Source organism: Lotus japonicus, chromosome 1 (genome assembly GCF_012489685.1).
Source record: "Lotus japonicus ecotype B-129 chromosome 1, LjGifu_v1.2".
Classification (NCBI taxonomy): domain Eukaryota; kingdom Viridiplantae; phylum Streptophyta; class Magnoliopsida; order Fabales; family Fabaceae; genus Lotus; species Lotus japonicus.
The window spans coordinates 90,085,194-90,109,124 of record NC_080041.1 but is presented as its reverse complement, the minus strand read 5'-3'; the positions used below and the strand labels follow the sequence as shown (position 1 = coordinate 90,109,124).

Below are 23,931 nucleotides of genomic sequence, written 5' to 3'. Positions count from 1 at the left end.
TAAATCTTAGATAATTAGGGAAAATCTTTTAAAATTCAGGTTTCTAGATAAAATAGCACAACATAAGAGAGGCTATCTAACAAATTGACAATAAAAACAAAACAAAATCTTTAAAAAATATTTAATAAAAATACGATAAAAATTTGGATTTTTTTTAGAGTATTAATTAATTTAAGATAAAAATAAACAACCTAAATCCTAATTGATTTATACTCTAAAAATAACTCTAAAATAGAATAAAATATTTCATGTAGAATCACATACAAAGGAGAATCAAAAAACATAAAAAATAAATCAAAATATTACAAAATTCCATATAGAATATAGAATGGACTCACCATCCATGGCTTCCAAAGAATCTCTTTTGGTGGAATATCTATAAAAAAAAACCTGAAGAAAAGAATTTGAAATTAGCATGGCAAGTGATGAACGAAATTGACCTTGAAGTCAAACATGAGTGAATGAAAGTTAAAGGTAAAGTAAAATAAAATTGAAAAAAACCATAACATATTATGCAAGCAAAGGAAGAAAATAATTTGAAACCTCCATCTGCAACCTTCCCAATCAGTCCAAGGCAACAAATCGGAGGGATGCGATTGCAAGTCGATGGCAAAGCGGTTCCGTTGAGAGATGAGACGATTTTGTGGGGGTGGTTCCGTTCAGTGGAGAGATGAGATGAAAATTGCATGGAGGAGATGAATTCCATGGAGGAGATAGTGGAGGTAGGCAGGGTTTTAAGAGGGTTTTTACTGATGGGATGTATTATTGATTTAAATCACTTATCACAGATTTTATATTAAGATAAAATCATGAAATAAACAACATAAATCCTAATCAAATCTAAAATTAAAAAATGTACCAAATAAATATAGATAAAAACTATCAAAATCTAGCAAATCACAATAAAAACTCATAAAATCCGAAATTAATTAAAAATCCGAAAATTCAATAAAAATACCATAAAAAAATAAATAATAATATAAATTAAGATAAAATACAGAAATAAACAACATAAATCCTAATCAAATCTAAAATTTAAAAATGTACTAAATAAAAATAGATAAAAACTATCAAAATCTAGCAAATCACAATAAAAACTCATAAAATCCGGAATTAATTAAAAATCTGAAAATTCAATAAAAATACCATAAAAACTAATTAATACTCTAAAAATAAATCAAAAATAAATTAAGATAAAATCAAGAAATAAAAACCTAAATCCTAATCAAATCTAAAATTTAAAAATGTATTTTTTTATTAAGGAGAAATAAGGTAAGGAAAAATCAGGGCACATGTGGCAAGTGGGGCCAAGGAGAAATAGCTTACATGTAAAATATTAGGTGAGAATTAATCTGGGAGCGACACGTCATTAACTTGGCATGTGAGAGCGACACGTCATGCTAGAATTTGTTTTTTTCTAATATATATAAAATTTTAAAATGTTCTAAATAAATATAGATAAAAACCATCAAAATCTAGAAAATCACAATAAAAACTCATAAAATCCGAAATTAATTAAAAATCCGAAAATTCAATAAAAATACCATAAAAAATAATTAATACTCTAAAAATAAATAATAATATAAACTAAGATAAAATACAAAAATAAACAACATAAACCCTAATCAAATCTAAAATTTAAAAATGTACTAAATAAAAATAGATAAAAACTATCAAAATCTAGCAAATCACAATAAAAACTCATAAAATCCGGAATTAATTAAAAATCCGAAAATTCAATAAAAATACCATAAAAATTAATTAATACTCTAAAAGTAAATCAAAAATAAATTAAGATAAAATCAAGAAATAAAAAACCTAAATCCTAATCAAATCTAAAATTTAAAAATGTATTTTTTTATTAAGGAGAAATAAGGTAAGTAAAAATCAGGGCACATATGGCAAGTGGGGCCAAGGAGAAAGAGCTTACATGTAAAATATTAGGTGAGAATTAATCTGGGAGCGACACGTCACTAACTTGGCATGTGAGAGCGACACGTCATGCTAGAAGTTGTTCTTTTCTAATATATATAAAATTTAAAAATGTTCTAAATAAATATAGATAAAAACTATCAAAATCTAGCAAATCACAATAAAAACTCATAAAATCCGAAATTAATTAAAAATCCGAAAATTCAATAAAAATACCATAAAAAATAATTAATACTCTAAAAATAAATAATAATATAAATTAAGATAAAATACAAAAATAAACAACATAAACCCTAATCAAATCTAAAATTTAAAAATGTACTAAATAAAAATAGATAAAAACTATCAAAATCTAGCAAATCACAATAAAAACTCATAAAATCCGGAATTAATTAAAAATCCAAAAATTCAATAAAAATACCATAAAAATTAATTAATACTCTAAACATAAATCAAAAATAAATTAAGATAAAATCAAGAAATAAAAAACCTAAATCCTAATCAAATCTAAAATTTAAAAATGTATTTTTTTATTAAGGAGAAATAAGGTAAGTAAAAATCAGGGCACATGTGGCAAGTGGGGCCAAAGAGAAAGAGCTTACATGTAAAATATTATGTGAGAATTAATCTGGGAGCGACACGTCACTAACTTGGCCTGTAAGAGCGACACGTCATGCTAGAAGTTGTTCTTTTCTAATATATATAGATAGATTGTATATCAAATAGAAGAGAATTTTTTTGTTACAAGAGCAAAATTAAACGAAGAAACAAAACTAGTCTACGACATTAAGGTAAAGCGATGCAATAACATCAGACGAAGGAAGCCGCCAAACACGGCGAGGAAAATTCTCTCTAGAAGCTTGAAATTAAAGAGAATTTGTGTTCAAAAATTGTTTCTAGTTTTAATTTTTTATTCAAATACTAGATACTCCTACTTGTTTTTACTAAAAACCACCTAATTGCTAAATAATGAAAATGTTAAATATATTTTTATTTTTTAAGATATTAAATTCATTTGTCTTTTCATTTGATTCATTTTACAAAGTAATATGAAAGTTTGGAGGAGAATATTTAGAAGGACCAAGGATATAGTATTGCTATATATAAAAATGGTTCCCACTAGGGTGGACCTTTTAAAAATTGGTCCACCGGTGCACCCAAGGCTATATCAGTAATTCATAATATATTAAAATATATCCAAAAAATTAAAGATGTTGATTCTAGTGGTAGAGCAGCTTTGTCTTCATCGCACCACCGCGACAACCTTCACGCGCGGCCGCCGCCGAGGTACGACTGTGTCGCTATGCCTTCAATCTCTCTTACCTTCATCTCTCTCCCTCTTTCTCTCGTATGTTTCCCCCTTTCAGAGTTCGGGGTCCTTTTATTATTTTTTTATTTCTGGAACTTCAAGCTGTCACCAGTCACCACCGTTCTTAGCTTCAAGATGCAGATCCATCAACAAAATCAAATCTCTCATTTTACACAAATTTGAAATCCAGAGGTAGGCATGCGTGGACCACATCTTCCATATTTCAAATATATGAACTTGGATGTCAACTCCAGATTTATCATGCTGTGGAAACCAAAGCTTCGATCTCATCCTTTTCCTTTTTATGGTGGACTCAAAGGACAATCAAATGAATTTGCAGATCCATTAAATTTAAGAACATCACGTGCAAAGCTTTCAACATGCAAGTAGTGACGCACTGAAGCAGAGCGGTGGGAGTAGATCTCGATTGAGTGATTCAAACCCAGTTCTGAAGGGAGGAGTTAATCAAACACAGATCTGAAACCACCGATGCAGTTCCTTTTCCTTGAACATGTTCAGTTTTTGAGGGTGTAGGACGATTCTCTTGTTGCAATAGAACTTGTCGACGTGGTTGATGCCGAAGAGGAAGATGAACGAGAGCTGCAGCAAGAATGGGTGTGGAAGAGGATGGTCAATTTACATTTGTACCCTTTTCTTGTTCACTCAATCTTAACCATCAATTTGAAGAATATTCTAAGAATCTTAGATCTAACGGTATTGAATCAATGGTGCACCGGTGGATCATTTTGATACTTGCCCACCCTAGTGGGCACCTATAAAAATATAGGGTTTCCCCCAATGAAATTAATTTAGGCTTAATTATATTTTTGGTCCATTTATTATAATTGATGGGCCCCAATAATTTCTTGAGCTAGTCCCTCAACTTTCGTGATGTTACAACTAAGTCCATCTATCATTTTTATTCTACTTAAATCTATTAAATTCTCACTTTCTAAACAACATTTTTACAAATTGAAATCATCAAATCATTTTATACATTCTTCCACTTTTTGGTCACAGTTGGAAGAGACAATCTTCCACTTAAAACCCAGTCACTAATATATTGAGTTTCACTCAAAAATATAATAGTCCAATTTTCCCTTTTTTAAACTCTCATCTCACGTTACATTAAAAAATCATTAAATATTTTGCTTTAAAACTTTTAAAATAATTTTACATTCCAAATCCGTCACTAAACTCCAAAAATGTTTTAATTAAAATATTAAGATTTAAGGCTTTTAAATATATGAAATTGAACTTTTCCGATGTATCAAAATAAAAATATATGAAATTGAGTGAGGGATTAAATTTATTCAATTTTGAAAGCAGAGTGACTTAATTAGCTTAAGGAACAAAGAGAACTCTCCCTCCGTTTGTTCCGGCGTCTTTTTATTTATATGCTATTAGCTAGTTTTCTGTTTTAGTTGTTATCTTTCCTCTTGTCACAAAAAAAAAAAACAAAGAGAAGAATTAAAATTGTACATAATTTAAGGACTAAAAGTGGAATTAATCCAAATGATAGTTTAAAAATGAGAAACTTTCATTTAAAAGTAAATAGGTTTAGTGTTAATAGGAAGAGAGCTAGGGTAACAATATTCCCCAAATCCAACCTATGGCTATGGGTACAAGATAAGCAAGGAACATTAGGAAAGCTGAAGATTTCTTATGTGTAGACACTGACAATCTTGTGTAAGTGTAAGGCACAAGTTATATCTGTGTGTTCCTGTTATATTAAAGAGCCAGAACACTCCCCTGTATATTGAAGTACAAAATACGTATCAGATTTCCCATTTTCCACTTAACTAAAGAAAATTTCATGTATCGATGAGTGATGACATAACAAGGGTCATCAGCTTTCAGCATAAAGATGGTAATGACGGTGGTGAAGAATTGCCAGTGTCCCTTATAGTTGGTACACTGTAACCAGCAGCAAAATAAGAGGGTAGCTTTAAATAATTTCTTACACACAGTCTCTGAACCAAAAATTAATAAGTGAATGCAACTCAACTCAGAATCACCGGTCCTTTCCTTCCATTTAATAACAGAAAACTGATTCAATGCACCAAATCCCAGCTAACACAGTTAGATTAATGTACTTTATCAAAATTTTCATCATTGAAATGCTTGTGTCAACTATCAATACCTGTGTTTTAAGGAATAATGTTATGTTAACCGTCTATTTTCACCTCTACCTTAGGTTAAGAAGAAGAGAAATAGAGAAATGAGTGATATAATTTGTGATGTAACAAAAAATACAGAAGATGATAAAAAGAAAAAATTATATAAATGAGATGGTAGAGAAAGTGAGGTCATAATGTATATGCATGTATCATCATTACTCATTTCACATATTAAAACATCTACAAAAGACGTTACAATTTAACATTACGTGCAGTTTATCCAAAATTTAAACATAGAAAGCCATGAAAATGGGAATGTGAGTGAGTGGATAGAGAGATCTCTAGGTACGTATGCTGTCGTCAACTCGATCTATGCCATGGTCTATCCTTTCGAGGTGGGCTTTCTGAATTTCTGATGCAAAAAAATCTTAATCTTGTAGGATACGAAAACAGGACACTCTGACACACTATTCATGTTCTTCGGATCTTCCTATATCTCATTTTTGCTATGGTTCTAGTTATACCATCAAATATTTTCAGTTAACATCCCGTTTTTTAACTTGTTCTACCTTTTTCAATGCAACATAAAAGGAAAAAATGTGAAGGAAATGTATAAGATGCCCTATCCATATGCTAATTTATATAAGGGCAGAAAGAAAATTCCTTTCAATAAATAGCTAACTTCTGAGGGAAAATTGAAGTACATAATGTAAAAGAGAATAAATAGATACCAATATGCTTCTGATTTACAAAACAAGTCATTTAAGCAAAAAGAAGCCATAACTATGTACTATGCTTGCTAAATATATCTACCATGTGGAAAGCAACATGTCTGAGCCAGAGAGACAGGAATGTATAGTGCATGTTTGGAAACCCTTTACAATTAATTTTGAATGTAAAATAAATTCTGGAGAGAAGCTTTTATTAATTGCTTATAACTTTTAGAATTGATTCTATGAAACAGAAATTAAACTAAATATGCTAATAATTGATTGAAGTCATACACATTTTTTTTTTATTTCCAAATAAGTGTGGGTAATTCTCATTGATTCACCCTTACAATCATGGGTTGAAAATGTAGTCCCCACACTTGCACTTCCAACTAATGGGTTTGTAGTTGGAAAGTGAATCTCCTCTGGAGTAAGTAAGACTTGCAGCTTCTCTTGCTGCAGGAAAATGGCTTCTATGGTTTTGAATTTGAGGTGCAACAGGGACTTGAACTGCCTCACAATGCCCACATGTTCTGCATCTTCTTTCACAATTTGGTGGACTTGACCCTATATGATTCTGAATTCCTGCTACCATGATTGATTCCCTCTCTTCCATTCCATTCTGCACACATTTATAGATATTAGATAGTATCCAAAGTAAGTTCATGTTTGGAAATCATTCTACAATTCATTCTAAGCTAAAATCAATTACAAGGAGAAACTTGGAGTAATTTCTAAGTGTCAACATTAATTATGAGGCAAAAGAAGTTGATACAAACATGTTATAAGAATGCGAGATATAGCATAGAAGAATTCACTTTGTGAGTTTGATTTTGTACCTGGGAAACTTCAATGTGGTTGGAAATTGCTCTTCCTGCAAGCATTTACACATAAGAAAATAAGCAAAAGTTGGATGAAAAACAGAAAAGACTAGTATTTTACAATGAAAATACTTCAACTGAAAGCAGAATAGAAGAGGGCTAAAACCTTCAGCCATGAAAACAAAGTGGGTGAAGAGAGAAGTTGAAGCAAAGAGAATGAGCCATGTGATCATTTGTCTATATTGGTGGCAGCAGAGACACATTTGAGTTCTGCCCATATTTTTTAGGGGAAAGAAAGAGACTGCAGAGGAAGGGAGCAGTTAAAATTGTTCTGAGTGTAACTAAATGCTAAAAACCTTGACACAATATAAATGATGGTAGAGTAGAATAGAACAGTGAGAGAGAGGAAAAGGAAACGGTGGATAATATATATACATGTGGCAGTAGAGAAGGAGTGAAGCAGGAAATCTGAAAAAAGGTGACCCAAAATGGGTCAGGTATTGAATGCTGCACCAATAATACAAAGGTTATCAGTAATCACCCCTTTTACCATCTATTATTTTTCCACATCAACACATAAACACCGGCGTTTTTGAATGTAGGACCTTTTTTTATGACAAAACAGTTTTGATCGTTTCGACTCCGGTTACAACTACAAGCACGGTAAGGGCATCAGCATTAAATGCCGCTGACAATGTACTTACAGATTGCGCAATATTACAATTCTTACATCAGCAGTGTGAATTAAACACTCAACCTTCTAAATAGTCTGTTCTTATGAAATTAGCCTACATGTATTGGTGAATGTAGTAGGACTTTGAGAGAAAGACTAGCTTTGTCTCGTTTATTGAGCCTAAAAACTACAAGTTACATCATATATGGGGACAAATCTTGAAATCAGATGATCATAGCATGCATAAAGTCTAGTAATGGTCATTGCCAGCACACCACAGCAAAGTTCAAAACACGAAAATACAAGAGAAAAGCCAAAAAAGTTAATGTTGAGTCTTATTTGAACACGCCAACACTAACTTATACTTCCCAAGAAAGTCCGAGGAGTAGGAATCTATGAATAATAAGTTAATAAAATGCAGGCATATGCTAAGAAAATGGTATAACTTTACTTTGCCAATTCACTTTTTCCCACGTGTAAGCTAGGAGTTTGGAGAAGAATGTGCATAGTAATTGGTAGCATTGTTACTGTGAGAGTTACGTGCAACATTAATGCATCTCCTTCTACTCACGCAAACAAGTTGGAATGGTAGGTCGGTTGGGCAGCTATAGCTTAATGAAGAGCTTGCGTTATCTCAGAGACTCTGAGAAAGAGGTAGCCACTGAATTCCACAGCTGCTTTCTGTTATTACATCATGTTGCACTGCTATTTCCAGCATCTCACGGAGTTAAATTATATAATGGGCTGGGCGGGCCTAAAAGCAATAGGGTCTCGTCCAACATACGCCCTTGGGGGCAGATTCTCTTAAGGCGGCTCATGAAGACACTCAATCTTCACTCTTTAGGTTCGTATCTTAATGGACTTATGGATTGGGCATGTTCTTGAGCAATAAAGGATAAGCGGGTCAGGTTTAATTTTGGGCTTTTAAGGATTCATGGGCTAATTGTAGGAGGCCCAAGAATCCGCTTAGGTTTAGAACTTAGGGTTTGAGCACTATAAAAGGGAAACACTTATATTTTACCGTGGTTCCAAGATCTATACACATGTAAATGCGACTGAGCTATTAGTGATCTTACTTGCGATAAGGTTCCAGCTTGGTCTCCTCGCTTGTTCACCTTGAGCGTGAACATTAGTGCAGTCTGTGTGGATCAAACCCACGATCACGTTAGTTCGTTTGGTTTATCATTAGAAAATATGAACGAGAAAATAACATATTTTGAGACACTTTTTGTTCACTTCACCAAAAATGTCTCACGATGTTTGAATTTGTATTTAACTTCTGCCTAACATGCACTAAATTAGACTTTGCATAGTTTATGTGGATGTTTGGTATTTTTTTTAAGAATATATTATACTTTCAGAAAATGGAAAAATAAAAGCTTATTCAAAAACTAAATTATAAACCCCCTCTTAAATAGAATAGATACAAATATATTATCTTTGGGGAAGAATTACAATACACCCGGCATTCCATCCTTTGGCCAATTTATCTTCGCCTTCTTTTGAGCTGTGAACTTTCCATATCTGTATTTTTTCCAACTTTCAGTTGCAAAATGTCCAGTGGCTTGGGTTGGAATGGTCACAAACACCCTCCCCCTCCCCCCTCCAGAAAAAAATAATGGCCATTACCCTGTCTGTTAGAAGCAGGCAATACAGGAAAATTCCATGTTTAAATTGCTCTTGCAATTGTGTTACGGATAAATGTAGGTTGATGCGGCTGCAATTGCGGTCGCAATGCTGTTATGAGGACTCCAAAATCCTCTATGTCGTGGACAGCAATTTAAAAGCCTTCAAAATTCTATAACTGAAATGTGTCAACCATATGTTGGACCACATCTGCTCCGTCGGAATTCATACAATTATAAGTATTCACCTGAATGCAAAAGAAAATTCAAGCATGAGATAATATATTGTTAAGATATGAGATAATATGATATATCTGGCTATATATCACTAAAGAATTTCAAAACAGGAAATCTGTAACATTGAAGCAGGGACTTGCCTGAATGGTAGTATGTGCGAGACATGACTGCTTAATACCCCTGAAGCTGACATCAACGCGATCCCAGCTCATTGATGTTAAACCTCTGATCATTTCCTCTGTAAATGGTGTGAATTGATAAAATGATATATTTTAGTAATTAATGATCCAAAATATAAATAAATCAAGCAATCATTTCTTCATTTTTAATCAGAAGCAGAAACATGCAAACTACAAAAGCAAACAAATAACATGAAGGTTTGGCTCTCAAGGTTATTAATCATTAGAGGATAGCCCAAATGGATAAAGTAGATACATAGCATGTTTGGTTTGATGGTGAAATAACATATAATCACGAAAAAGGTGAAATACCTTCCCAGTCTATTTTACTAGATCCACTATTCACTTCAGGTTCAGTAGGAACTTCCACAGGAACAGAAATAGGTTTTGCTGGCTCTACATTTACAATATGCGGGTAATCCTCGTGTCTTGAAAGATGCCGGCGCTGAACAAAACACTAGTTAGACCAATACAAGTTACACGCATGTCTGGACCAACTTATTTTTTCTTAGAATCATTTCTGACATCCAGATGCTACTCACAAATTATTTTGCAATTTTCAAACACGTTTACATAAATTATGTATATTGTACTGCAGAAGCTTGAGATTTACCTTTGGAAGCTCATTTCTACGCCTTAGAGATGATGTGCTCCATCCAACAAGCTCTATTTAAGTGTCAAGTTGTTCATATGAGCATTACATGTAGTGACTGGACATTAAATTGTGACAAGATAAGAATGCTCAATGGTTGGTTCTGCTGAAGAACTAAAACAAAAGGATACGGTCATAACGAACATTTGCATAGGCAACACGGTGTTTGAAAGACCGCAAAGCAGATCTGTAGAGAAAGAGGTTAATCTGACATTTGTTCATGACTCAGAAAAGTAATCATTTGAGTCACAAAAATCAAACTACCCAAATATGAATCTTACAGGAATTTAATATCTTCAGTGTCACGAGCCATTTGGAGAAGAAGTGGAGATTTCCCCTTTTTACAATCAGCTAAAAATAGATGTTTTCCTGTTTTGCCAAGAAACCATGAAGCACAATATGCTGTTTTCTCTAGAAAGCGAAATCCACAAAACATAGGAACCTGCCATAGGCAAAAAAATTAAACCATGTCATGAAGCCATTACCATCACAGATTAGTAAGACATCTATATATTTTACACTATCTTGTATTCGAGTTACAAACTGCTATTTAATTACCATCAATTCCCATCATGTGCAGCAGTATTATACCTTGTAGTAAAGATTAAAGAACTCGAGTTATATGGTTAGAAGTGAATTTGCATTCACAAGTATTTAATAAGCCTAGAAGAAGTTAATAGAAAGCAGAATATGTTGGAGCTCCAAAAGAATCACCTGTCTATGCCCTCTAGAACCAAGGTGTGGCGATGCCGAGGAAATATAATTTATGGGCTCTAGTCCTGCAATTTTTCCTTCATATTTTCTATCATGAGCATGGCATTCTTGATCTGATGAAATCTCACTCTCAGAATGTCCATTCCCCTGAGAAAGTTCCTTAGAAATGTCTCTCCCATAAAGCTTGGCTATTGCATACCTTGCTATCAAGCCTCCTAAAGAATGGCCTACAAATGAAATTTTCTGAACACTTGGGTGACGTTTTATTACTTGTATAACCTGAGGAAAGAGAAGGAAAAAAGAATCTTTATCTTTCTGGATTTGATGCAACAGATTTGAGACAGTAAGTCATTTAAAGTTACAGATGGATAGTTATACAGTAATGGAAATCAATATGAGCAGAAGATGCAACAAAAGAAGTACAAAGATTAATAGTTGATTGGCATAGGCACATAGCCATGACACACCTCCTCTGCTAATCTTTCTCCCAGTACATCCACACCATCAAGTGTCAATATTGAAGTATTACGTTCACTGCCTGCATTGCACAATGGTGATGCAATATATTAAGTGACGGAAGTGGGTTTTGCTATGAAATAATACATTAAGAGAACAAAATGAAGATAATTTAAATTGCTTCACTTTATAGCCTATTTAAATAAGGGCAGTGGCATCAAGGTTAGTGTGCATACAAGATGATCTAGTTTGCAGACAGGAAGAACCTCACTAACTCTACAAGAGCTAAGAAACAATTTCTGCCAATCAATTATAAACATCAACCAGCAGTATAGTCTCAGATTTGAGGGGTTAATTCATAATAGAACATCAAGAGATACGGTATGCATCAAACCAAATTTTGAAATCGAATCAATTTGGAACTCTTTCATTATGCAGAATACAAGTTAAATGAAAGGTAAGGCAGCTAAACCTCTACTCCCAGACAACATTACATTTAATTCCAAGATATATTAATAACCATTCTTTATCCTCATTTGACCCTCTAGGATGTGTCTTCACATAACCAGTTTAAGCTTTTGGGATAATTGACATGACATGGTATCAGAGTCTATATGACCAAATAGTTTGAAGTTCGATCCAGCTTAACTGCTTTAGCATTTGAGATACTACTATCAATGCATTGTCATAGTCAAGTTTCGAATAGTAATTACTTGAGAAACTGGGATTCCTTGTACTGAATTAATGGTAAATGATACCAAACATCACATTAAGACAATCCTGAAAAGTTGCATAAAACAAACGACAAAAAAGGAAGCTGCCAGGATTTTGGGCACTTACAATGTACAACAGTGTCGTTTGGATACCTGGCAAGAAACTGCTTAGCAGCAAATTTCCAATCATGAGCGCTGCAATAAAGAAGTATAGCTACAGTAATTAGCTCCTTACAAGTAGATCAATTCAGCATAATCACACAGCCAAGTTTCAAACTCTAGAAACATCCTTATGATTTATTGTAGTTACAAAACTAGGAAAAAAACAAACTTCAAAAATGACAAATTTGCTGCTATAAAGCTCCCACTATGCTCGAGCGCATGCTCGAGAGCAGGAAGAGCTTGACTCATGTTGTGGATCTAATGTAGACAGTCTTACATTGCATTTTTTTCAAGAGACTAACAGCAACCTTAACGTCGTGTCGAGGCTTGCCCTCGAACTTCAAGAATCAATTAGAGAAATTACCTGCCAATGAGACCATTAACCATTATGATCAAGTGGGTAGGAGGGTTGGGACGCTGACCAGACGCATCAACAACATCCATGTCAAAACCTTCCCCAGTGACATCATGCTGGACTCTGAAACACATAAGCTTGGGCCTTGGAAAATACGATCTCCCCTTCTTCTTCTTCTTCTTCTCGGTGCTCCTTATTTCATTTTCTACCTCCACCTTCTCAGTCCCTTCAGCAACGTTTTCTTGAACCTGAGGTGTTTGTTCTAAGTCCATGGAAGAAGAAGAAGCCATGGTGATGTTGGAATTTGAAGAAGTGATTTTGAAGCTCTCAATAACAATATGTGATTCTGAAACTCTAAAGTGAAGAACCAAACAAGCTAAAAGTAGCTATGGGAATGATGATGGCAATATGGCATAGTAGTTAGAAAATCAAGTGCTAGAATTGAATGAAAGCAACACCATCTGGAAGCTGGCTTTAAATGACTTTTCAGACTCAACCACTTGACTTTGACTACTCCATTCTCTGTTTCTTTAATCAAGTTTTGCTTATTTTTAAGTGATTTGGAACATCATGGTCTTCTAAAATTCGGAAGCTGCAAGGAGCATAACTACTGTTTGATGAATTACCTGTAAGAAGGTTTGGTTTGGTTTGGTTTAGTTTAGTGTTTGAAAATTGATGATTCACTCGAATTATAATTCATAATCAAGGTTTTAGCAAAAATTACTGTAAAAGATAAGCTTTTTGTTTGGAAACATCAAACATGCACGTGGGATCCTGATCTTGACCATGGATAGTCAGACACGTGGTTTTTGGGTCCAAAACTACAACTACTTGGGATTAGGTTTTAACCTAGTCATAAATTTCTTCTTCCCATTTTCCATGCTAGTTCTAGAAACCTCAAATTTAATTCATACTAGGTTAGAGCCCGTTTTCCCGTGCGATGCACGGGTAATTTTTTTCGACATTTACTGTTAATTCTAATTATTGAGTCCTCTCATTTTTCTTTTCAGATGTTTGTATTTGTCATTTTCATTTAGACAGCAATGGTTTAATATATTTATCAAGACATATCATTTGAATTACTTTAACATTTATACGCTCCAGTCATTATTATAAGTAAAAGTTTGCTTTTAGATTCATTCAATAAATATTGTATGCGATCATTTTAATGACTATATACATCATTTATTGAATGAATCTAATAAATTTATAAAACTTTCTTTTGCTTATAATAGTGACCAGAGGGTATATATTTCATTACTATATTTTCTTTGTTTCAATGTGTCTTTGTTTAATAGACATTAATCGAGAACTGTGCAATATTAAAGTTGGTTCGAGCTTTACAATTAATGTAGAATGAATGGATCCTTTTATATTTCGTTAAAAACATAAATATTGAACACATAATAAAATGTACGCATAAAGTATATATCATATGTTGTTCAAATGTTGCCAATTAAGTTAATACTGAACATAGCAGGCAAAATTTAGGAAATCATACAAACTATGTGTTGTAAATCTTTTGGAAAACTTCCTGGAAGACAATGTTTTTTGTAACATCTAGTTGGCTTGTATCTTCATTGCATATTAATATCTTCAAACCAGCTCTGCTCTTAACTCTAGAAATAGCAACATAGAGCTGGCCATGGGAAAAAACAGGCTTTGGTAGATAAACACCAACTTGAGATAATGATTGCCCTTGACTTTTATTTATTGTCATTGCAAAGGATGCAATCAAAGGAAATTGTCTTCTTTGAAACTTCACAGGCATGCTTTCATCAGATGGCATCAAATTCATCCTAGAAATGTATACAACCTTTCCAATATGTGTGCCAGAAAGAACAATAGCACCAATTACATTTGGACCAAGGTAGTCAACAATAAGTCTTGTACCATTGCATAAACCAGTGGAAATGTCAAGATTTCGCATGAGCATGATGGGTGCACCTTCTTTTAGAACCAACTTGTGATCAGGCATACCAGAACATTTAAGACCATTCAAAAATTCAGTAGTTAACCAATCAGCTTCAATTCCAACATCTTCATCAACTCTCCATACCGAATCTGAGCTAAGATATGTTTTCTCATTTCCAGGAAATAATGACAATGCATATTGATTAATTGAATCAACAGCATCTAAAGTGGGAGCAAGAATTGCTTTGTCAGAGTAGTATTTGACACAACCCACATTTTGAACAATGTCAGGGTACATTAAATGAACAATGTCTGCAATAGGATTGGAAGATTGATATATTAACAAATCTTTCGGAATTTGAACATTAGACTCGCCATCATTATAATCACCCAACTTACCATCCCCCATATCTAAAACCCATTTTGCAAAGTGTTTAACTTCCTCATTATCCCCATCACATGTGCTAGTTGTCAACCTCATGTTTTGGGTTAAATTAAGAACTTTGCAAAATCTCCATAGCCTTGAAGAGTTAATGGTTGACATAACAATCTCGGCTCTCCTACCTTTGGGAATAACTGGTAGAATTTGCCTAAAATCACCTCCCAACACAACAACCTTTCCACCGAATGGTTTATCAGAACTATTATGGATTTTGAACCTCATGATGTCCCGCAAAGTCCTATCTAAGGCCTCAAAAGCATAGCGACTAACCATCGGGGCCTCATCCCAAATGATTAGGCTAGCAAGTTGTAACAGTTCAGCTTTTGGACTTCCTTGAGGTATCCCACAACATGAATCCTCGTTCAAACAAAGGGGAATTGAAAATAATGAATGTGCTGTTCGACCACCTGGTAGTAAAAGGGATGCTATTCCACTTGATGCAACATTTAGTATAATCTGTTTCTGAGATCTTAGTTTATAGGTCAAAGTTTTCCATAGAAAAGTTTTTCCGGTTCCTCCATATCCATATACAAAGAAAAAACCACCATTATTTGCATTGATAGCAGTTATAATTTCTTGATAAATCTTCAATTGGCCATCATTCAACTTGCTAAAGCATTCATCGTGTAAGTTGCTCATCTCAACAACATCAAAATTCAACTCATTGAGTAGCAATACATTGCCATACTCAGTTAATGTATTAGCTTCAACATGAGGCATTCCAGAAAAATCCTTTAGAGATTTTCCATTAACCATCAAAATTTTCTCAATCTCCATTAAACATAGGTCCTTAAGACGATGTTCTTCAATAACCAAATCTAAAGATAATTTAAAAGCTTTAGAAATTAAACATGTTCAATATATGAAAATAATACTAAGGAACATAAATATCAATAGTTCTATATTAAATTACATGAGATTATATCAATAGTTCTATAGTTCAAAGGATGTGTACCTGGTTTGTTGTGAGCTTTCCGTAGATTGTAGAGAATTCAATCTGCAAGTTCATGCCATGTTTTATTCCATACATTCAAAGGATTGCTTAGTATGTTTCCCATTAAATATGTAACAAATAAGTTCCTGACATATGCACCAGATGAACGGGTAGCTACATCGTGTATAGCATCTATGAATTCACGATCATCTTTTAACAAACTCATTGCATCACATGTATCTCTAAAAGTTTCATAGGTCTGGTTTTTATGTGTTTTCAAATCTTCAAAACTTGAGCAGCCACGTTGATAACTCAATAGAAGTCGCAAGTAATATAACTCGCCACTTCCTGGGGCAACAAAGTTCATTCGACCAATGCTAAATCCTTGTTTCCTTGGTCGCCATTCTTTCTTTTTTTCATCAAATACAAATGCTGCTGGAAATTCTGAATATGTTAGCCCCTTTCCATGAGCATATTTCCCATTTGCCTCCATCCAAGCAGTAAACATGCTATTCTTCCGCTTGTTTCTCTGAAGCACATTCTTGACAGCTTGTTGCTCCTTAAATAGGATAACCTGTTTTTTGGGCAAGTGGTAGATGAGGTTTTTAACAGGTGGCCACTTGACATGGACTTCAAATGAAAAGATTCTCCATAGCGCTTCACATGGAGAAAGGTATCTACAATCATAATATTGTTTAATCTCATCTACATCTTCATACTTATCCTTGTTTGGTTGTTGCACAGACATTGACATTGTGACCCTGTCCACTCCCTTATTAATGTATTTAAATAAATATTTAATGGAGTTGGATTTGTTGCAGTACTCAATGTTAATATGTGCACGGTATTTCATCAACAATTTAGGATTATAAGGAACAACAAATCTATTATCGAGAGGAACTCCTTTCCTAAGAGTGGTCACCTTTGTATCCCTCCTTCGATATATCGGATAACCATCACTATCAAATGTTGTTTTTGAAACAAATTTTTTGGGGAAGAATTTGGAGCACTGACCATTCTTCATGCAAGGAGAATCTCTATTACTCAATCCACATGGACCATGGACCATATAGTTTGATACACATTCAAACAATTCAGGGTACTGTGTAGGATCTGGCAACTCAGCACATATAACAGAATCAATCATAGCAGGAGAACGTAACTTATTCTCCATGCTAAGCCACAATAAGATGTGAGCATGAGGCAAACCCCTTTTTTGAAACTCAATAGTATACGTTCCTAAACAATAAAATAAGTAATGACAATAAATTATGCTTTGGTTATAAAAGTGTATAGCATATAACGATATCAAATATTAGATTATATAACATAAACATAAAACAAACCTGCAACAGCTTTCCCAAAGAAATAGCCCTTCTTGCAATCAACCATGAATTGATTTAATTTCATATGGAAAACACGGCAAGCCAAATCTGGTCGATCTGAAGAATTTAAACCATATCCGAGAACATGTCGTTCAATTTCTGGCCATTTAGGATTGCATGTCATTGTTAGAAACAAATCAGGGTACCCATATACCCTAGACAGAGCCATAGTATCCTGACAATTATTGAACATGTAACGCTTGCCGCCCTTAAAAGATGCAGGGAGATATACTCTTGAACCAATTTTGGATGAATCTGTGTCACCACGGGCCATGGCTTCCTCAATTCCTTCCAAAAAATGCCTTCTAATTGTTGATTGGTTGTTGCGGATGTAATACAATCTCTGAGACTCAACCATTGAATAACAATCAACAACAAATTGCTGGAACAATCGTCGAGAAAGAAAGATTCTTTTGCACTCAAATTGTCTTTCAAAGAGTCTAAAAACAACCCATTCACGCAAAGAAATATGATCACGCCTAGGATCTGTATTAACATTGAATGAATTTGCAAAATCAATATCCTCTGAGAAACCTTTTTCACCATGAGGGAATAAAATAGGATACTGTAGTGGAAGGAATGAAGAATGGTTTTCATAAATCCTTTGCATTTGACCGTCTCTAGTGCGAAGAATAATATCACGCCCACAATCAGAGCTATCAAAATCACCCACTATTAAGGCGGCAACCTCATCAACACTTGGAAGATTGTAGGTTTTGGGATCAAGCGAACAACTTCTAAATAACCTCAAAGCAACATTCTCCACATCACCTTGTTCAACATGATCACGTACTTTTCTAAATAATTGAGCTAAACGGTTGAAGTCATCAACCATTTTAATCAAATCGGAAACCAATTCCGGATCAATACTACTATTTCCATTACCGCTCCTATTGTAGGTAAGTAATAAATAATAATTAATAAGGGAAATGAACAAACAACATATGTGAAAGAATCTAAAACTAAGTTTAAAAAGATGTTATACCTGAAATGTTTCAATCTATTCTCAACTTCATTCTTTGTGTCATATATGTATAATTGAGCAAACTTGGGAGCATCACCTTCTTTTGGAAGAAGACTTCCTATACGATGGTAATTTTGACCACTAATAATGAATTGAGGAGGGCCATGACCATCATTAATGTTGCTAACAACTTTGCCTCCAATAGAGGTAAATGCAAACATACTATTGTACGCTCGAATGTTGTCAAGGAAATTTCGACTCCTCGGATCATTGTTTGTAAGCAAATTCAACAACAATTCTGGTGCATCTTTTAAATAAGGTACGGATATTTTTCCTCGTGCACAACAAATAGAGAAATAAGGATCAACTCGAGATTTGCTCTTTTCAGCTCGTTCTAGGAGCCATACAGTTGCACCACAATGCTTACAAACCATATCCATGTTTCCAATATCAACATATACTGCATTATATATGATTATATAAGAGAAAATTAAAATAGAGTTGCTTGATAAATTTGTATATTAAAGCATTAACACTTACATTGCTTTTCAATTTCAGCAAAATTAAAATTGGTATCAAATTGGGTAGAAGCAACGGTCAAAGTAGATGGGCAAGTGTTGGAAACTGTAAAAAAAAATTCAAGGTACAATAAATATATCATACAAAATGTTGAATATATAAAAATGAATCAAATCAATTGATTGAGTAGAGTAAATTAAATTAAATGCTTATTTGAGCCTAGTAAATATAACTAAATGCAAATGTAGTGTTTAGCATAAAAAAGTACCTGTATTTCCACTTGTATTGATTTGAGATGAGTTGGATGTAGAGCTTTCACCTGGTATAGACCAACTTGACACTGGAAAAAAAATTAGTCTAAAACAATTAGTATTACTAAAGTATGTAATGGAATTATTCAAATGAAAATAAAGAAAATGATGTACTAAAAGTCCATCACTTACTATTATGCGTCCTCCTTTTATGAGGACGTATATTACAATCTTTTGGGGTACATCCACGCTTGTACTTCTTTTTAGGATTTCCTAATACGATTAGATATTTAGAAAAATTAAAAAATTATAAGAACATCATTATGAGAGATTTTTTTTTTGGAATTTGCAACTATCATAAAAATATGACTTAGTAAGTTATTAAAAATGAATTAAAATAATTAGAAACCTGTTGTGCCTTGAGCTTTATCACTTGATGATAACCGAATCTGGTTAGTGATATCTGAACTTTGGAAAAAAAAAACAAAATATATTACTTCTAATCAATATGTAATGATTTGAACCATATAGTAAATTAAATATAAATATACAAAATTTATTCATTAATCAAAGAATGTCAAACACTAAATAATAAACTGTTCTAATAATGTAACAATAAGGGAGCACAGTAATTGTATAACTATTAGTTTATGCCATCTTATGACTTTTGCCTGTCATATTTTTCCTTATATTAATTTTTAAAAAACGGTGGTTATGATGATTGTTTTATTTTCTAACATGTATATTTGAAATAAAATAAAAACTTATAATTCTATTACTGGAACTGTAGAGAATGAAAATTTGGATTTCATATAAATTTAGCTACTTACTACATGTCCTCATTAGCATTATGTACATCCTAAATATATCTTTCAAATACCTTTCTAACTATTTTGACTGTTTAGCAAAATACTTAGTGACAATTGCTAACATCGTGTGAAATTCAATATACTATATTCATCTAATCCTGAACAGAAAATTCATCAAACTCAATGGCCACCCAACAATCAAATGAAAGTTCTAACTGAAAAAAATTAGACGTGTTATATTTGAATAAGTCTTTAGATCATTAATATTCAACTATTTCTTTATGTACCAAAAAGAATCACATAAATTATAAGTTAGTATCTGAGAAATCAAAGAGGGATTGATACCTTGAAGAGGAGTAGACATCTAGTTAATGCTGAAGGAATGAAGTTTGTGAGTATAAGTATATGAGTGATAAAGAACTTCAGATTTGAAGACTTGGAGACTGGCCAATATATAGAAGATGATCTGCCAATCCATAAGGAAATTTCATCCGTTAGGAACAAAATAAAATAGTAATAAAATTAGGTGGTATAAATCAGTCAATGTATAAGTATATTTTATACAAAAAAAAGACAAAGAATGGGTTTAGTTGGAATACAGGGATATAGTACATAGGCATTAAATGAAAGGGAATGATTAGAAAAGTAGTTGATACTGCCTACTTGAGTGCATGTAGCGTGAAAGGCATGAGGGTTGAAAGTACATGATAAACTTTCAATCTAATTGTATAATACGTTGGAAATGTATTTTCCACTAAAAGATCAGCTAAAATTTGGTAAAGCAACATGCACACATCTCTTTAGCATTAAATGCATTTCCATCAACACATGAAATCAAACAACTTTCTTATCATTCAAAGCAGGTCATTTAATGGTATAGTCAAATAGTTGGTAAAGGATTAAGAATGAATAAGTTAAGTAAAGATCTGCAAACAGATTACTATGAACAGTGATGAATATCATCTATCGATCTTTTTTCCTTTTGATGAACTTAGCATTAAATGCATTTCCATCAAGACATGAAATCACACAACATTCTTATCATTCAAAACTGGTCATTTCATGGTATAGTCAAATAGTTGGTAAAGGATTAAGAATCAATAAGAAAGTAAAGATATGCAAACATATTACTATGAACAGTGCTGCATATCATCAGACTCTCTTTTTTTCTTTTGATGAACAAAATTGTAGATTTAGATGACAATAAGATATAGATTGAAAAAGCATTTTGATTGATTGAAAAGCCTTTAAGTATCACCTAACAATCTTTCATCATTTTTAATATTTATTAAAACAGATTATAAATAATTTCGAAAGAATATCTAAAAATCTTTCATCATTTTTATTATTTTTAATGAAAGAGAATGGCATAAATTAAATCAACTAAACTTATTAAAAATAATAATCCATACATGCTCTATTATAAGTTCTTTCTTATGATAATTTTTATGAAATAGATAGAACTTTCCAATAGCATATGAGAAACACTAATTCTTTTTGCTAATGTTTACTCTTATAAGATGTACAATTTTGTATCTCTCAAGATATAATCAATATTTTTTTCCCAGGACAATTTCATACATATATATAAATAGTATCAGAAAATCTAACTAAATTTTCTTAATCTATAAAAAAAAGAGATATAAACTTGGACAACTAATATAGTTGTGCATGTTACTGAGAACACTTAATCTTAAACACTCATAAATTATTTTGAAATTATTCATAATCTGTTTGAATAAGTATTAAAAATAATAAAATTATTTAAACGTCAATTCCAATAAAAGATAAAAAGCATAAAGTTGTCCAAACTTGAATTCAAATATGAAAGTCCTGATGATACATAACAAACACCAAACTTAGAATAGTATCCAACAAAATGACTAATAAAACAAAAAAAAACAACTAATGGTTCCAGGTTCAACAAAACATAACTGAGGACAATAGATCAAACCCTTAACAAATTACATGGTAAACACATATACCATGTAGGTATCAGATTCAGATGACTCCCACAACTCAATATTATGAACTTGTACAGAATTTCCAAGCCTAATAAAATCATTCCTATAAAAGTCACACCAGCCTGCAGCAATTTCACCTTGCCTCCCACCACTGGAAGATGCAGATACATTTGAATTACGTGGATGATGCCATGTAATGTGCCACTGAATGATGGAGTTATTAGGAAGACGAACATTTATGACCGCCGGAAGCTGAGGGAAAAATAGTTGTTGTATATTGCTTGCAATAGTCTACAAAAGAAACATCAATGTAATGTTAAGAAAAATAATAATAAGACTATATTATAGCAAGAGATATTAGACAAACCACAGTCTTATTGTCATGTATGTGTGCAGCAGTTATATTAGTTTGCCAAATCATCTCCATCCACGGTGCTGATTGAATTTCTCCAATGGACTCATCATCACTGGATATATTAGTCACTTCATTTTCTTCAGCAGCACCAATGTTAGGATTCATCTGAAGTAGATCTTCAGGAGGAAGGTTGTAATTTATCTCCTGGCCTACTAAGTCATAAATGCGGATTAAAATTCTGGCCTCACCATGATAGATAAAGTGAATGACGACGGGTGTTTGAATTTGGTGAAGTGAACGCAACAAAAACAGACCAGCCCCAATTCGGAACTCCCCTTGGTTGTAGTAGTAAGGCATCTCAAATGAGTTTCCTACAGGATCTTGAAGTTGAACAACATCATTGATTTCAGCACCCACAGCTTCATGAAATCGTCTTGGAACAACAACATATGTCTGTACATTCACAAAATATTGGGATTAAAATCTAAACACTGCTAAAATGATAAACTTATGTAAATAAATGAGGAATTTGATGTAATAAAACATAATTACCATTTCAGGATAGAGAGATCTGATGAAGATCCTTGGATTGGTATGAGATGATCTCAAGCGAAAAGCATACATGTTCTATTCAGTTAATAGCTAACTGAATGAATAAAAACAATATTTAGTGAGTTACATAAGTATGGATATAAAAGAGATAGGTTGTTTGATCACCAAAAATTACATTCTTAACTATAAGAAATTAAGATTTTAAAAAAACTATCATGAAAATGACTATTGCAAATTAAGATTTCTATTGGACACAAAAATAAGCAGAAATAAGAGTACATTTGCAACACATAATAGACATGAAAATTATTTGCCATATATCAGATTGTTCTGTAATCAACTGAAATCAAATAACACATTATAATTGCATGCCTCTTTAAGTTATGACTTGCTATTGTTAGTTTTTTTTTTAAGATCCAGGTTGTAATGGAAAAACTGAAATGCTCTGAAGCCTAACAGACCTAGAAAACTCACTAATTTGATTCCTGTGGTTATAGAAAAGTCAGGAGACCTGATTTGTTATTATTGAACTACATAAATCTACTATTTACATTGGATCTAGACAAAGAAAACACCAAATATCACAATCAAAAGAAAATAATCAAACAGGTCATAATATATGAAGATAAAAAAAACAAAGAAAAAGTGCAGAAAACGCATCAAGGTAAACAGTGAGCAACTTGTATGATTACAACATCAAATGGTATATCAATCAAAATCTATACATGTAAATCATTTAATTAAAGAGAGGAAGAAGAAAAGATCATAACATTCAGCATGCATGTTAGTATATTGGACCAAGGAGTAAGAACATATCAGAAAAAGGGAATGAGAAACGTACCTGAACTGAATGTGGGATGAAACGTGTTTTCTGAATCAGAGAGGTCGGACAAAGGAGGATATTTAAGGATTCACTAATGAGATGATATACATAATAGAGCATAAATCAAGATTAGAAGATAGAGGGTTGAGGATGTTGAATGCATATTGATGAAGGCGTGTTTGATGAACTCGGGAAACGAAAAAGTTTTTTTATTAAACAATGTATAAGTAGAAAATATCAACAACAGTAATCAGTTTAAATTTATTTTTTCAAACTGAATCTGTTTTTATTTTCTTGCTTTTAATTTTTAATTTTTGTGTTAACAGATTACCAAAAGATATTTGCTTGCTTAAGTAAAACC

The 23,931-nt window shown here is 32.8% G+C and overlaps 4 protein-coding genes across 5 annotated transcripts; all 4 read right to left on the bottom strand.

The window, feature by feature from the left end:
• Window positions 1-6,422: 6,422 nt before the first annotated feature.
• On the bottom strand, window positions 6,423-7,473 carry LOC130732205 (EPIDERMAL PATTERNING FACTOR-like protein 2). Its single transcript, XM_057584310.1, has 3 exons — window positions 7,059-7,473; window positions 6,911-6,945; window positions 6,423-6,693 (listed from the first exon to the last, which is right to left on the bottom strand). Exons 1-3 carry the CDS (start codon window positions 7,168-7,170, stop codon window positions 6,424-6,426), a joined length of 417 nt encoding a protein of 138 aa, XP_057440293.1. The 5' UTR covers window positions 7,171-7,473; the 3' UTR covers window position 6,423.
• Window positions 7,474-8,945: 1,472 nt separating this feature from the next.
• LOC130727651 (uncharacterized) lies at window positions 8,946-13,302 on the bottom strand. 2 transcript variants are annotated; one of them, XM_057578844.1, is made up of 10 exons: window positions 12,668-13,302; window positions 12,269-12,336; window positions 11,440-11,510; window positions 10,973-11,251; window positions 10,540-10,700; window positions 10,390-10,445; window positions 10,220-10,272; window positions 9,919-10,063; window positions 9,568-9,665; window positions 8,946-9,438 (listed from the first exon to the last, which is right to left on the bottom strand). In XM_057578844.1, exons 1-10 carry the CDS (start codon window positions 12,946-12,948, stop codon window positions 9,364-9,366), a joined length of 1,287 nt encoding a protein of 428 aa, XP_057434827.1. In that variant the 5' UTR covers window positions 12,949-13,302; the 3' UTR covers window positions 8,946-9,363. The 2 variants fall into 2 exon arrangements, with proteins under 2 accessions (XP_057434827.1, XP_057434828.1); XM_057578845.1 differs by having other exon boundaries at window positions 9,919-10,051; window positions 12,668-13,299.
• Window positions 13,303-14,078: 776 nt separating this feature from the next.
• Window positions 14,079-22,819, bottom strand: LOC130711305 (uncharacterized). The gene is made up of 8 exons (XM_057560867.1): window positions 22,748-22,819; window positions 22,208-22,648; window positions 21,862-22,131; window positions 19,085-19,156; window positions 18,319-18,719; window positions 17,295-18,223; window positions 15,970-17,187; window positions 14,079-15,832 (listed from the first exon to the last, which is right to left on the bottom strand). The coding sequence occupies exons 1-7, from the start codon at window positions 22,817-22,819 to the stop codon at window positions 16,007-16,009; spliced, it is 3,366 nt and encodes a 1,121-aa protein (XP_057416850.1). The 3' UTR covers window positions 14,079-15,832; window positions 15,970-16,006.
• On the bottom strand, window positions 14,163-15,791 carry LOC130711316 (uncharacterized). The gene has a single exon (XM_057560878.1). The coding sequence runs from the start codon at window positions 15,789-15,791 to the stop codon at window positions 14,163-14,165; it is 1,629 nt and encodes a 542-aa protein (XP_057416861.1).
• Window positions 22,820-23,931: the final 1,112 nt, after the last annotated feature.

Excerpts from the sequence above, each read along its gene's own strand:
- LOC130732205 (XM_057584310.1), bottom strand. The coding sequence starts at position 7,170 with ATGGGCAGAACTCAAATGTGTCTCTGCTGCCACCAATATAGACAAATG. Across the intron at positions 6,946-7,058 it reads CTTTGTTTTCATGGCTGAAG|GAAGAGCAATTTCCAACCAC; the intron begins GTTTTAGCCCTC and ends AAATGCTTGCAG. Across the intron at positions 6,694-6,910 it reads ACCACATTGAAGTTTCCCAG|AATGGAATGGAAGAGAGGGA; the intron begins GTACAAAATCAA and ends AAATGTGTGCAG.
- LOC130727651 (XM_057578844.1), bottom strand. The coding sequence starts at position 12,948 with ATGGCTTCTTCTTCTTCCATGGACTTAGAACAAACACCTCAGGTTCAA. Across the intron at positions 11,252-11,439 it reads GAGAAAGATTAGCAGAGGAG|GTTATACAAGTAATAAAACG; the intron begins GTGTGTCATGGC and ends CTCTTTCCTCAG. Across the intron at positions 9,666-9,918 it reads TAGTAAAATAGACTGGGAAG|AGGAAATGATCAGAGGTTTA; the intron begins GTATTTCACCTT and ends CACCATTTACAG.
- LOC130711316 (XM_057560878.1), bottom strand. The coding sequence starts at position 15,791 with ATGGAGATTGAGAAAATTTTGATGGTTAATGGAAAATCTCTAAAGGAT.
- LOC130711305 (XM_057560867.1), bottom strand. The coding sequence starts at position 22,819 with ATGTATGCTTTTCGCTTGAGATCATCTCATACCAATCCAAGGATCTTC. Across the intron at positions 19,157-21,861 it reads CTGAATCTGATACCTACATG|TGTCAAGTTGGTCTATACCA; the intron begins GTATATGTGTTT and ends TTTTTTTTCCAG. Across the intron at positions 18,720-19,084 it reads CAATACAAGTGGAAATACAG|CATTGTGGTGCAACTGTATG; the intron begins GTACTTTTTTAT and ends ATGGTTTGTAAG.